Source organism: Medicago sativa, chromosome 8 (genome assembly GCF_051527215.1).
Source record: "Medicago sativa cultivar Bolivia chromosome 8, Bolivia_mono, whole genome shotgun sequence".
NCBI classification, from domain to species: Eukaryota; Viridiplantae; Streptophyta; class Magnoliopsida; order Fabales; family Fabaceae; genus Medicago; species Medicago sativa.
In genome coordinates this window covers 49,931,119-49,945,920 of record NC_140756.1, presented here as the reverse complement: position 1 = coordinate 49,945,920, position 14,802 = coordinate 49,931,119, and the positions used below count along the sequence as shown (strand labels likewise).

The 14,802-nt window shown below is 33.2% G+C and overlaps 1 protein-coding gene and 1 pseudogene across 2 annotated transcripts; both read right to left on the bottom strand.

The window, feature by feature from the left end:
• Window positions 1–1,867: 1,867 nt before the first annotated feature.
• LOC146899337 (ADP-ribosylation factor GTPase-activating protein AGD5-like) lies at window positions 1,868–10,026 on the bottom strand. Its single transcript, XM_085735929.1, has 11 exons — window positions 9,826–10,026; window positions 9,454–9,512; window positions 8,890–8,980; window positions 8,101–8,155; window positions 7,909–7,999; window positions 7,568–7,760; window positions 4,594–4,819; window positions 3,281–3,462; window positions 2,811–3,060; window positions 2,664–2,722; window positions 1,868–2,397 (listed from the first exon to the last, which is right to left on the bottom strand). Exons 9-11 carry the CDS (start codon window positions 2,982–2,984, stop codon window positions 2,241–2,243), a joined length of 390 nt encoding a protein of 129 aa, XP_085592055.1. The 5' UTR covers window positions 2,985–3,060; window positions 3,281–3,462; window positions 4,594–4,819; window positions 7,568–7,760; window positions 7,909–7,999; window positions 8,101–8,155; window positions 8,890–8,980; window positions 9,454–9,512; window positions 9,826–10,026; the 3' UTR covers window positions 1,868–2,240.
• LOC146899336 (ADP-ribosylation factor GTPase-activating protein AGD5-like) lies at window positions 3,320–10,026 on the bottom strand (annotated as a pseudogene). Its single transcript, XR_015022964.1, has 8 exons — window positions 9,826–10,026; window positions 9,454–9,512; window positions 8,890–8,980; window positions 8,101–8,155; window positions 7,909–7,999; window positions 7,568–7,760; window positions 4,594–4,819; window positions 3,320–3,462 (listed from the first exon to the last, which is right to left on the bottom strand). The product of XR_015022964.1 is annotated as an ADP-ribosylation factor GTPase-activating protein AGD5-like (transcript).
• Window positions 10,027–14,802: the final 4,776 nt, after the last annotated feature.

The window sequence follows — 14,802 nt, the reverse complement described above, 5'->3', positions numbered from 1 at the left end:
CCGGGGTTCAAACCTCTAATTTGCATATATTATGCATTGTCCTTAAGCTAAAGCTCACAAGGACAAACAAACACTTTTAGGATTCAATATAAGTTTTCTATATCATTATTTAATATGATTTTTTAATTAAAATAGTGGGGTAAATTTGTCCATATAAAGTAGCGAATTTTGATTTTAATCCTGTAAAAAATTATTCTTATATCGTCATATCTTCAAAAATTGAAAGTATAGTATTTTGTAATTAAAAAATAAGTATATTTCGATTTCAGCCCACTCAAAAGAAACAATTGGTTTTTTATCTCTCTAAAATATTATTTCAACTGAATTATTGCAAGTATAATAAAAAACATAAAGCATAATTTACAGTAAAATCATTAAAAGATGTGATAATAAAATCAAATGCATCATGACATATGCAATGCAACTGTTTCTGGTTTATATAGAGCATAACTTCCTCACAGTAAAAAAAATAATAATAAAAGGAGGTTTAGACTCCATTTTCCATATGTCAAAGTACCAGTAACACCATGTTAATTAAGAACCCATTTTCAATATACAATACACACTAAAGAAACTCACTGTTTTCTGGTTTATTCAGAGCATAACTTACGGTAAAAAAATATGATGATAAAAGGAGGTTTATCTCCATTTCCATTATACAGTACACACTAAAGAAATTCAGTCTCTTATATTCTATCAATTTGGCCATGTTAATCAACTTTAACCATGCCCAAGCCAAATGGAAAGAAAATTTATATTATTCATCGTATTCCTGTGAAACTTGTTCCAAACATCACGTACCTTAACTATGCAACAAAAACTGCACACGACAAACTTACTTCTATGGTATGGTATTGAATAATTTTTGGTATTACATGATTTTTGGTGGACAAAAAACTATTTTTGTATTTTAAATAACTTGTAGGTGATACAAAAAGTTGTGTTGTGGTATAATGAGAGATAAAAATTTATGTTTTTGTCTTGTCTCTGCCTGAAGTTTGTCTTATCCCATAAACAGTTGTACAAATCAAATATTGTATAATTGGAGTTGTTTTATCCTTTATTTTTTAGCGGATCAAACACACCCGTGCGTTTGGTTTGCAAAACGGTAAGAATGCTTGAACGAACGGTACAAGGTAGAACAAAGACAACACAAGGCAAAACAACACAGGACAAATTTTTATGGTATTGAATAATTTTTTGTTTTATATGATTTTTGGGGGACGAAATGCTATTTTGGTGTTTTAGACAACTTGTACGTGAGACAAAAAGTTGTCTTGTGGTTTGGTGAGGGACAAAAATTTCAGTTTTTGTCATATCCCTTGCCTCCGGTTTGTCTGTCCCCGAAACAGGTTTTGCAAATCAAACACTAGACAACCTGAGTTGTTTGTCCCGTCCTTCATTTTTTAACAAATCAAACGCACCCTTAAGGGAACAAATGCACAATACACAGCAAACCGGTAGGAATATCAATGCACTTCCAAAATTGTGTGTAGGAATAAAGACCTATGAAATTTATGGAAAGACCATAACCAAAATTTGTTAATTTTATGAGACAAACTATTTGATCTTAAAATAATTCAAATTAATTTTGTGAATTGTACAAGTTAACTGGTGTAGCTTATTTGTTAATATACCCATTATTAAAATATAGATGTAATAGTGTCAATTTACCAGTAGTTGGGTTGAAGTGGTTAATGACAAATCAATACCGAATTCCGAGTTCAAAATCTGAATTTTCTTTAAAATCCTACATACACTTGCAGAGGGGTTTGAAAAAAAATATCAAGTTTAAATACATTTAGTCATCAATTTTTCATTGTGTGCACAACACTTAAATTAAGTAACAATTACACAACTTCCAATATTTAAAATATTAATAATTGAACCAGTTTTTATACATAATTGAACAAGTTTTTATACATCATAGTGGAAGACCTAACACCCGTAGTCCAGAATACGTATAAGGAAGGAAATACAGGACCATATAAAAATAACACTAAATTTTATTGTAAAAATACACCTATCGATACAAATGAAGCAATCACCCGAAAGAAATAAAAAACTTCATATAAAAATTAGAGGACGAATCGAACTGGCTTAGTAGCTCTACAAATGGTTTACAACCCAAGGATGAGTCAAGGGAAAGGTGAAAAAGGAAGTGCTGTTTTCTGTAAATTTAACTAGTTTTCCATGGTATGTATGACCCACAAAGGGGAAAAATATTAAATAAAAGCCAATCAGGGTTTCGCAAACATTCCTTGTGTTAATGAGGAAAAATCATAATCATTCGCCGTTTGTGTAGTGTTTGTCGATACCGGAGTTGCTGATTGAGGTTTACTTGCTACGGTTGTCGCTGTGCCATTAACTGGCGCAACTTGCGGCATTGTAAAAAAACTGCAACAATGGGCAACTTGGTTAAACAAAAGGAGGAGTATGATAAAAAATATTGAAGAAATAAATCGAAAATTATGAAATATCCATGACTAAATGAAGTACAAGGATTAACACTGGGTGAAAATTCTATGCAGCAAGATCATGCCAACTTTACATAAGATTATTCAAAATTCTATGCAGCAAGATCATGCAACCATCAGATCAAATCCCTATCAGCTATCAATACTTAAATTTAACACCTTTAAATACACAGACTAGTGGCGTACCTAGATGGTGGATACTGAACTGAGCTCACCGCTGGATGAGTGGATGTCATGTTTATTGTCTGACCAAGAAGGAAGAAGTTAAACAAGTTGCAGAACAGATAAGAATAAATCGTCAATCATTAAACTAAAGCTCACATGGATTATTACCTGCATAATTTTCTGCAATTCTCCCTGACCACCCACGGGCATTACTCCTGGAATTGGGTAGCTTGCAGCTGGCCAACTTTGGAAAGGAATGTTGGAACCAGGTTGCTGTACATTAGCAGGATATTTCACATCCCCACCAGCAGATTTTGCAGCAGCAGCAGCAGCAGCTGCCATCCAGAAGAGACTGTTGCTGTGCCAGCATAGCCAACTGTTGTTGATGCATAGCAAATGGAGACACTATATTGTTGTTCTGCATATATCCCATTTACTGTGTAAGGTAAAATCATATTGAAATACCAAAACAAAACAAGCTATCTGTAGAAAGATCAGCAGCTAAATTCACTCGTACTGGCTCATAGAACGTGAAAGAACAACTTCACTCGAAATGGCTCATGTGACATGAAAGAACTCAATAAGACTAACCATATCAAGTCATATAAAAGGTTCTAACAATCTTAAAAGAATTGTACTAACCTTTTCAAAAGGCTCATAATATCATTTTTTACATCTTTTTGTGGTTTTTCAAGAGAAGAACTTGGCGTCACTGAAGATGAGTCGTTAAACAGATCCTCAATTCCAGAGGTAGGCTGGGGTGTACTCTCGACCGATTTCCTGGGGTCAGTTTTCTCGGCTGTTGACGTCTCTGCAGCAGCTGCAACAATTACAGCAATACAAAACGATCATTAGAAGAAGCTTCTCCAAATCCTCAAAAACAATGTCTGAAAACACTATTGTGATGGGGCTCCCATTCCCATATCTATAAACTATTGTCTATTATCTATTATAATATCTATAACAAAACCAAATTACAATTGATTGACACCAAATCACCTATACTGCACATCATAAAATGATGCGACGTGATCATGGAAAACAGTTCATCCATTTCTCATATCTAACTCGGCGACTATTCACCCCAACCTCTCTCATCCCTTACCTACCCTTTTGTCTCCTCTCTTTTCCATTTTGAAAATGTAGCATCAAAACACATAATTCCCATTAAACAAAAAATTCTATAAATCCCTTCATTACAACATATACAAAATCTTACTGATGGATCTTCCACTAAGTTAGTTATAGATAATGATCGAAGGTTTTACATAGCATTAAAATTCTATCAAATTCCTAATTTCATTTTGTACTAACAAAATTTTAAACCTATTTTAGACATTCTTCATTTTAAATTTTATTCATTCTACCAACAAATTATTTAAGAAAAAGTTTTGATTGTTTTAATCCATTTTCTTCCAAGTTTTCTCGTACAGTAACTTTCATTGATATTCACACTCGACATTATTCGGTTAGAAACATGCTTATTATGAGAACTTACAGTAGAGATAACATGATAATCACAACACTATAGAGCGTCTATGAATGTTAGTTTAATTGATAGACATGTAAAATATATAAATTTACTATTAACGGGACAAAATTCTATAAGATACTGCTATTTTAGGATCAACACATGATTTTTCATTAGTAGAAATGTTCTTTAAGTGATTAGAGATTGGGTTGCCAAATAAGTTTAAAATATAAGATACTGCGGTTTTAGAATCAACACCTGATTTTTCATCAGCAGAAATGTTCTTTAATTGGTCATGTATTAGATAAACCTCTCATTCAAAGACATCACTATTCTATAACAGATTAACTTTTCCCATAACTTCATATACCTATTCTAGCTCATATTATAATATTAGATATCATGAAGACAAATAAATTCCAGCCGCGAAATGCGGATCATCATCTAGTTGTATTTTTAAAAAGTAAACCGAGAACATACACTGAAAACCTGCCCAGTTGTTATCATCGTCAGCAGTAGCATCAGCTGCGTCAGAGCCCTTTTCATTTGGATCATCCATAGACAACATGTCAAAAAGGTCCGTCGCAAAGTCAACTTTTGGAGGGGGATTAGAAACTGTAGCAGTCGTCTGTGATGTTTCAGCTTGCACTTGTGGCACCAGAGGTTCCACTTTCTCAATATGCTGATGTTTAGCCACTGGAGTTACCTGTTTTAGAGATTAATTATTTTTATACCTCTGGAAACAAACTGTGATACTTTCAATTTTAAAGAGCAAGCAAATTAATTTCTTTTAGACAAGAAAAGATAAGACATTAATTGTTCCATATTATAATTTATCATGTAAGCTATTGAAAATGTATGTTAAACTAATTTTTATTTTTTGTAAGAGATGTCAAAGTTATCACTGATAATATCTTCCAAACATCCACCAACATCAATATGTATCTCAACCAAGTTGATATCAGAGAGGAAATCGCGGTGAAACTGTACTTTTAATTGATTTATTCATAACAAAGAGTATTTAAATATACACATACAAGGCAAGGCTAAAAATGAGGAAAGGATAAAGTCAAATCTGAAGAGAATGATCCTAATTTTACACAGTATCTGAGCACTCTCCGTCAAGCTAGAGCATACCAATTGTATGCATCAAGCTTGTCATATATAAACTCTTGGTCCTAGAAGAGACTTTGTGGAAATATCGGCTATTAGATCATTAGATCCAACCAACAACGTAACATTCTCTCCACACAAAACCTTCTAGTGAATAAAATAACAATCACTCAGTAGTTCGCACATGAAAGAGTGAAATGAAGGCAAAGTGCAAGGCTGTTAGGTTGTGACAAATGAGAGCCAGTAGTCGCCACTCCACCTTCACCAAAGCCACTGGTCGTCGCTCTACCGGCAAAGGTTCCTCCCAAACCAGTACCGCCAGACATCCGTCCATTTGCACCGAACCCTGAGTTGCCGATGACAACAGCGCCATGGACGGGTGCGACGGGAGAACTCAACACTCCTATGACAGCTTCAAAGTGTGACTACTGCTGGAGTGGTTTACTTATTTTTTATTGATTGCCCAACTTTGTATTTGATAGAGACAAATTCCCAAGCTCAGACTCGAGGACAAGTCTGATTTTCAAGATGGTGGGAATGTTAGGACCTAGTATGGGTGGATGTTTTAAGTAGATTATTAGTAAGTGGCCCATTAAGATTAAATACTAGAATGTTCTCTCTTATATCTGTATATAAAGGGGAATTCATATGAGTTTTAGAGTATGACAGAATAAGCTTTTTTGTTTAGGGCCAAAGTAGGATTCCACTCTGAGTTGTGTCGGAGCTTTGCTCTGGGAGTAGTTAGAGAAACCCTCTTCTACTATTTTCATTTGTATCAATAAAGCACCCTATTTTCCTTAATTACCACTGTTTCATCTACATTCTTTTGTTTTGTTAGTGTGGTTCAAATATAGGATCCCTTGGTTCCTATCACTCATACTTCCAGCTTTTAGCAACTTTTGAAATGTTTAGTAGTTATATTATTGATAACAGTTGATTCAGTCTTTATTTTAATTTCGTATATCACTCCTTGATTTGAGAAGTTGACTGTGTAATCTACATTGAGTTTTATAATCTTTTCCACATGGTATCATAAGCCCTTGGTTATTTGATCAAGGGAAAATATTATTCCCCAGTGGCTCAAGAGGAATCGAAATCGGCAGCGGTCCTGGCAAGTGACGGTCCTGGGATTCTTGTAGGCGACAGAGGCCTGGGGTCCCAGCAGGCGGTGGCGGCCCTGAGAGTCCTGTAGGAGATGGCAGCCCTTGAGTTGCCACAAGGGGTGGTGGCCCTGGGATTCTCGCAGCGGTGCAAGCGACGGCAGAAGCGCAAGGTATAGAGGACTCGGCAACTACTACGACGGTGGCTATAATGGTGGTTATGGCGGCGCTGGTCCATTTGGTCCAGGTGGTGGAGGTCAAAAGATGTCCAACTACAGCATCCAAGTTTCTCAAACTACGCATAATGGTCCCAAGATGTCCAACTCATTTGGGATGGCAAGCGGGAATATGGTTCTTACTGGAGAGGTAAGAACCATAGGTAGATCCAGCCTATAGGTTCTGGAGATCTGAAAACTCTTTGTCTCATTTATCATTGCCCGACTGATTAATTCAATGGAAGCAGGAATTGGGAAATCACTCATGTTTCTGCCGATAGCAAAAAAAGGCTAGAAGGCTGTAAAGGACACCTACTCTAATATTCATAACTTATCTTAGATCTAAGGTCTTAAATCAAAACTGTGGAACTCAAAGCAGGGAGAGAAGGATTAACAAAGAAAAACAACAACAAAGTGACAGGACAACATTAAGGCTATGTTCTAAAGTGACCCAAAGTTACCCACCATATTCCTTCTTCCTAGATAAAAAATGTTATTGTTTTACAATGTGCCCACTGCCCAACTCTAATTAAAATTTGGGTTTTGGTAAGAAGTGCACAGCACATAACCCCAATTTATCAATTGTTAATTATGCCCCCTAAATTTTAAAAAAAACTGGCCAGCAGTTTGATCCCTGAACCTTTTGTGTTGAAAAACATGTGCCGGCGGAGGTTAACCCCTTAAATTTATCTAGTTACCTTGAAGGATTAATCTCCACAGCTGCACGTCGGGATACCTTGGTTTACCAAAATGTAATTCAAAACTGGGCGTTTAGGATACGTAATTACCTGGTGGGACAGTTTTCTTAAAAATAAAGGGTTAACTTTCTAAAATTTCAGGTTAAGCATTTTATTTGTTATGGCTCCAAAGTTGACAAGGGATAAATGTGTTTTCTCTTCTTATAGTACATATATTGCTAAAAAAATGCTACTGACTTATGGGTCTACTCTGACTACATGATCAGAGTTTAGAACTAAAATGACACACAATTCATCACAAGAATATGAAAAATAGAGAGAGACCGACCTGCACATGTCCTTTAGGAGGAGCAAGAACACTAATTCTAGTAGCAGGAATTGCATTTGACGGTTGGATTTTCTTCCTTTCCTCAAAAGTATTGTCCACGGGCTTTTGCCATTGTGAAGGACTTTTCTCTTCTATCAGTCTAGAAGGTGATTTTGGTTTAGTATCCCTTGCAACCCATCTCTTGTCTTCATACCTTCAAATATGTGCAGCGAATAAAAGCGAAGAGTCAGCTTCACCAGGTACACATAACAAAGAAATAAACACTTCAAACTTCTGTACAAAGACTATTATATTTTATTTTTTTTAAAAACCACTCTGGTTCAAGGTATAAACTAACATACTTTGCACGGATGAAGTTTTCAATGCCAACTCTGTCATAATTTGTAGGTAATTCTGCTTCCCAGTAACTATTTGCTCTCTCATTTCCCATAGCTGTTTAAAACAATGCACATAAATTCAAATACAGTGAGAATACTATAACAAATGTACAAAATTCAATAACCACAAGGTCATGACCATTTAGATTCACTTACATTGAATAAATGCAACCTGCTCTGGGAGCCAGGTGTCCAAAGTAGCAGAACGAACCTACAGAAAAACCAAGAAGTAAGCATGTAATAATGAAAATATTGTAAAAAAAATATTAATGAAAATATTGTAGTAGCAAGTTGAAAATTAGAAAAATTCTTTTGTTAACATAAGCATAATAACAACAGCTAAAATCATAACAGAAATCCAATAAAAAAGGACCTAGGAGCGATTTTTCAGTAGTTCCACGTCAAACTGAGTCACATTAATAATTGATTTAAATTTAAAAGGAAAAAATTATAATGAAACATTTTGTGAACTAAGTAGACTATCATCCCAGCAATCTTTAAATCCACATTAAAAAGGTAACAGTCTAACCATATATTGACAAACGGATTCCTATCAACAAAAGTTCAAGTCAAATTACCAATTCAAGAATGCATTTCAATAATGCTGCAAATTTGGAAACCATTTTATAGTATTTTTAGCTAACAAGTGAATTCAAACCGAACAATAGCATCTCAAAACAAAACAATATAGTTTATACTGTAAAATTAATATCCCACAACACAACTGGAGTAACATAGCCATAATGCAAACAAAAAACTCAATGTTCTTGAATTCACAAAGAATATATTTTCCATATGAAACAACCATAGCACAAAATTTCTACCTCGTGACTTGATTTCTGACTTTCTCATAGATCAAACTACAACCTTTTTAAGCATCAAGATCATAAAAGAAACTTACAACCCTCAACAATTCTACCATACAAAGGAACATAACATTGTTACCTTTGAAATATGTACCCCAAGACTTCGATGTATTCCTGAACAACTCATGCAAATAAAAATGCCAAGATTGACACTAGCCCATCTTGGTCCTCTGCAAATCAAAATTTCCATAAAATTAAAAAGATAATCATATACAAAGATAATCCAATATTGGTGAAATGTTGTCAATCGCGGAAAATAGCGGGTTGTTAAAATTCTGCTACACAGTAGTGCTATAGCGCCGAGGGGTAACCTTGGCGCAACTGGTAAAGTTGTTGTCATGTGACCGAAAGGTCACGGGTTCAGAGTCTGGAAACAACCTCCCGTGTAAACCGGGGTAAGGCTACGTACAATACACCCAAATGGTGGGACCCCTTCCCGAACCCTGCATATGCGGGAGCTCTTGTGCACCTGGGTTGCCCTTTGCCCTTTAGTAGTGCTATAGCGCCCCTATAACCGCCATTTGACAGATTTTGTACTACTAAATAGCATATCGAAGGTGTATTCAAAAATCCGCTACGCTATAGCTTAGTTACAATTTAACAACAATATCATGGCATCCTAATGATTTAGATTATGACATACTTAGCTTTGCAGTCAGCACATTCCCTATTCTCTGGTAATTTAAGAAGTCCTTCTAGTATCTGCATAAAATTTGAATTAGATTAAAAAACATTTAATTTAATCAAATGAGAAAAAGGAAATTATCCAAATTAAATATCATGAATTGATCAATTCATACATTGAGAAAAAATCCAACAAATACAAATTAATTTATTTTTTCAAATCAAATAAGATCCTTTCCTTAGATCGAATTTAGAAAGTTACAAGTATCGAAATAATAAAAATTATTAAATAGAAATTTGAATCAGGAAATGATTGAAATTCGAATCTGAAGAATTAACGATTAACGATGATTGATCGAAATGAAATCGTGGATTCAAGAACAGAGAGAACCTTTTTGTGTTTGGCGTTGAGCTCTTTAGAAACGTTGGCTTTCTCGTTCATGGTTACACCAATGCGATGATCGATCGATCAGGCGATAGAGAGAGAGGAAGACGATGAAGAATATCGATGATTAAATTCGTCTTTTAACGCGCTTTCTCTTTCCCCTCTCTCTCTCTCTCTCTCTCTCTCTCTCTAGGTTGGAAGCAAAACAAAAAGATTACGGTGAAGGAAGAATGGAAATACAAAAAGCGATATGCATTTCTTTTTAATTACACTTTTGGTCCTTCTATTTTTATTCATTCAACAAATTGATCTATTCATTTTAAAATCACCCAATTTTGATTACTCTTTCTTTCACATTAGGCTAAATTAATATATTGGTTCCTTAATTAATTTTTGAGTTTCATTTGGTCCCCTAATTAATAAAAGTTTCGTTTTGGTCCCTTAACTCCCTTTTCGTTTGCTAAATTGGTCCTTATGTTTTAGCCATAAATGTTAAAGGTAGACCAACATTATAGATGTCCCTCATAGACCTTTTAAATTTTTCAATTTAAACCGTTTGATCTTTTTTTGAAATAGAGAACGGTTAGATTTTTAAGGTCTATGAGATTTAACAATGAATCATCAACATCTAATTTTATTTTATATTTCTTATCTTCTTTCTCCCCTTGTTCTTCTCCATCATCATCTTCACAATACCTTCATCGAAAACCCAAAAGATAAAAACATACAATTGATTCACATCAAAATTATTCGAGCATCTTCCCAAATTCATTTTGAATTTTTTTATTCAAGAACCTTCCCAAATTCATTTTGAATTTTTTTATTTGAGCACTTTCCCGGGTTTTGATTCCAACACCTTCCCAAATTCAAGCAGCTTTCTTCCTCTTCTTTGTCATTTTTGGCTTAATAGCAGTTTTTTTTGGTCCCCTAAGAAAAAACTACAAAACCGCCCCCTAAGTTTTGCACTGTGACTTTTTGGCCCCAAGGCCAATTTTGACTCCTGTTACGCGACGTGGCACCATAAGTGAGGTGCCACGTTTTTTTCCTTGGGGGCCAAAACTTCTATAGGCCGCAAAACATAGGGGCGGTTTTGTAGTTTTTTACTTAAGGGGCCAAAATCGCAACTTCGTGAAAGTTGCGGGGCGAAAACTTGCTATTAAGCCTTTTTTTCTCGCCCATACATAGAATTGAACAACCAACACCAAATCATTCTTTCCCTATTTCCACGAGGATCCTCCCCAGGTCCCATTTGACATCCAAAAAACCATTTTTTTTATTCTTCAATTTTTTTGTCTTAGTTAATTCCATCATCACTTTAGAAATTTTCTCATTCAAAATCACTTATGTTGATCTGTTGATTGAAATTTGAAACAATCAACATATTAACCAATGTTGTTTGAGGAGTAATTAGCTAGATCTGAAAAATATTAGAAACGAACAGGAGAAAGGCCATGGAAGATGAGAGAAAACGAGAGAGAGGCCATATGAGGGGAGTTCATTTTGAATTTTTTTAATAATTTTTTTTGGTTTATTTTGGGTTTGATTGATGAATATTATGAAGTTGATGAAGAGGAGAAGGAAGAAGACGGAGAAAAAGTGGAAAAAAATTGGGTGTTGGTGGTTCACGGATTCATACAATAGACATTCGCAATCAAATGGTTAAAATCATATCACAAATAATTTAGGGTTAAAACATAACATAAATGACCAATTTGGCAAACGAGAGATGGAATTAAGGGAGCAAAACTAAACTTTTATTAATTAGGGGACAAAGTGAAACTACAAAATTAATCAAGGGACCAAATATGTAATTTAGCCTTCACATTATTATCGAACTAAGTTAATGATATATATATATATATATATATATATATATATATATATATATATATATATATATATATAGGGGCATATCAAGTGAGAATGATATGCTTTTTAGCACTATTGGCCTTTTAAAAATGGATATGCTTTACAAAATTTTATTCGCCTATTGGCCTTTTAAAAATATATGTTTTTTAGCTTTTTTATAAATAGGCTTAAATGCTCTTTTGGTCCCTTAACTATTTATTTAGTATCGCTTTGGTCCCTTAACTAAAAAAAAGATTCTTTGAGTATTTTATCTTTATCTCCGTTACTGTTTTGGTCCCTTCCGTTAAATAAATTCAAAAAAACGTTAGGGTTTGTACCAACCCATTTTGGGACCAAAACGATACCAAATAAATACTTAAGGGACCAAAATAACATTTAAGTTTTTTTTTATCATCTTCTTTTTCTTCATCTTCTTCCTTTCTCCTCTTCATCATTTTCTTCATCATCTACAACACCTAATATCATCATACCCATAGAATATACCATCAACAATCAATTGTTTTTAGTTATCTTCATCTTCTTCCCTCCTCCTCTTCTTCATCTTCATCATATACATACACCTATCTTCAAACCCATAAAAAATAAAAAACTCAATTTTATTTTTGTAAATTTCAATCGTCATCTCTTCAAATTTATTACCATAGCTACAAATTAAATATAACAATCGCAAAATCACCCATTGTGATTAAAAAACCTTACCTAAATCAAAACTTATTTACACCAGCCCTTTCAAATTCTTAATTTTTATCATGTTGAGTTCGAACTTCAAATCCGGAGAATCATATCACAATTAATATAGTTAAACAACACAGATCAAAACTTATTGGATCAATTCTATATATTTCAATCACCAAGCTGATTTTATGGAAATGAAAACAACAAGTTGAAGAAACACAAACAACATTAGGTCGTTTAATTGGTTCCAAATCAACATATTTTTCTTCTTTTTTTTTAGGTTCCAAATTTCTTCTTTCTTTTTTTTTAAAAAAATAATATCTTTATGATTCAAATGAAAAAAATTGTGACTTTGGGTGAAGAAAGTGGTAAATGATGAAGCTTTGAGGTTACGATGATATGTGAGTATGGTTTTAGTGATGTTGATGAAACAATTGGATTTATGAAGATTTCTGCAGAATTTGAACTCAATGTTATGTGTTGTTGTTAGAATATTTATGGGTATGATGATATTAGGTGTTGTTGTTAATAGTAGTGATGAGAGGATGAAGATGATGGTTATGGTGTAGTGATTTAAGAAGAAAACAATATGCTGTTTTTTTTACTAGTTTTTTGATGAAGATTTTAATGAAGATAGTGAAGATGATGAAGGAAGAAGATGAAGAAAAAGAAGATGATAAAAAAAAAAACTTAAATGTTATTTTCGTCCCTTAAGTATTTATTTGGTATCATTTTGGTCCCAAAATCTGGGTTGGTACAAACCGTAACGTTTTTTTGAATTTATTTAACGGAATGGACCAAAACAGTAACGGAGATAAAGATAAAATACTCTAACAATCTTTTTTTTAGTTAAGGGACCAAAGCGATACCAAATAAATAGTTAAGGGACCAAAAGAGCATTTAAGCCTTATAAATAAGTCAAATGTTATATTTAAAATCAATAGTATATATATATAAAGTAATGTTTTTTATGCCACTTGTCACTTCCACATTCATTCTCAATATTTTTATTATTTTTTCTATTTTAAAAACCAATATTTTATTTAACATAAATATCTCAACAACATTTTGATCTTATCCACTCAATATTTTCTTTAAATTTTTATTTAATTTCTAATATTTTATTTAGGAGAAATATCTCAACAAACTACACATAATACTTTCAACAAAGTTTACATATACGATCCTACTTTATGATTAAAACACTCCAATTTGTTTATTTGTTTTTAGGAAAAGAAGCTTCAATTAGTTATTATTAATCTTTTAGCACTATATCATTCAATTAGTTTTTATGTTTGAGGAAAAAAAAGGTTCGATTAGTTTTTTTTTGTTGATAAAAAAAAGGTTCGATGAGTTATTATGTTATCTTTTAGCAACATATTCTAATGCAAATGTTAACTATAAATAAATAAATTTTCGTTAATCACATATTTACATATTTTGAGCACAAGCGAAATCCCAAACCTTCTTTTCATCTAACGTTTTTCCTTCTTCAGGTTTGCCAAACACCAATTTTATTATTTCAACCACTTTCTTCCCTTTCAATCAATTTTTCTCTATCATACGCATGGGCCACAAAACAAACCCATGACCACATGTTTAAAGGGACCCAAAACTCTTACCACTTGGACTAATTCATTACTGATTTTGTTACACTTTTTATTCTTGCATTCGACATTCATCTCATCGTTTATATTTATTTTTATCATACTATTATAATTTTAAATTTAAATAAATTCAATCTAATATACTAACACGTGTATTCGTGTACACAAACTTATAAAACTTATTTAATATCTAACCCAAGCAAAGCCGGGTCTCTAAACTAGTTGTTAGTATAAATTAGGCTTTTAGATAGGCTAATAGGTTAGGCCGATCTTTTAAAAAGGTCAGGTCATGCTTAAAATAAAGCCTTTGACATGCTAATAGGCCACACATAGGGTTTAAATTTTTTTCAACTAGGCCTGACCTATTTAAACAAAGGCCGGCTCGGCCATCCTATTCCCACCCCTAACGGAAAGTTAATTATCTTAATGATTAATATTAGTAAAATTGTGGTATCATATATAAAATTAAAAAGACTAATCATGCTCATGTTAGAGACAAAAAAATCTTAAGTCTTTTAAGCAACTTTTTAGAGGCAAAAAAGTTGTTACAAATTTTCTAATTTTCTCGTCATATTTTTTAAAATGATTTGATATAAAATATATAAAGTTGTTAAATTTTTTACGCTACTTTTTAGATAAAAAAATATGTTAACATTTTTCTAAGAGGGGTGTATTGGATTGAGATTTTAAAAGACTATTTTGGCAAACAAAATCCTGAAGATTTTAAAAGAATTTGTGAGATTATATTGATTTTGTTGGATTTTAAGACTTTTTGTAATGACTTTTTACAACCAGGATTTTGAACACATGATTTTAATGGATTTATAATACA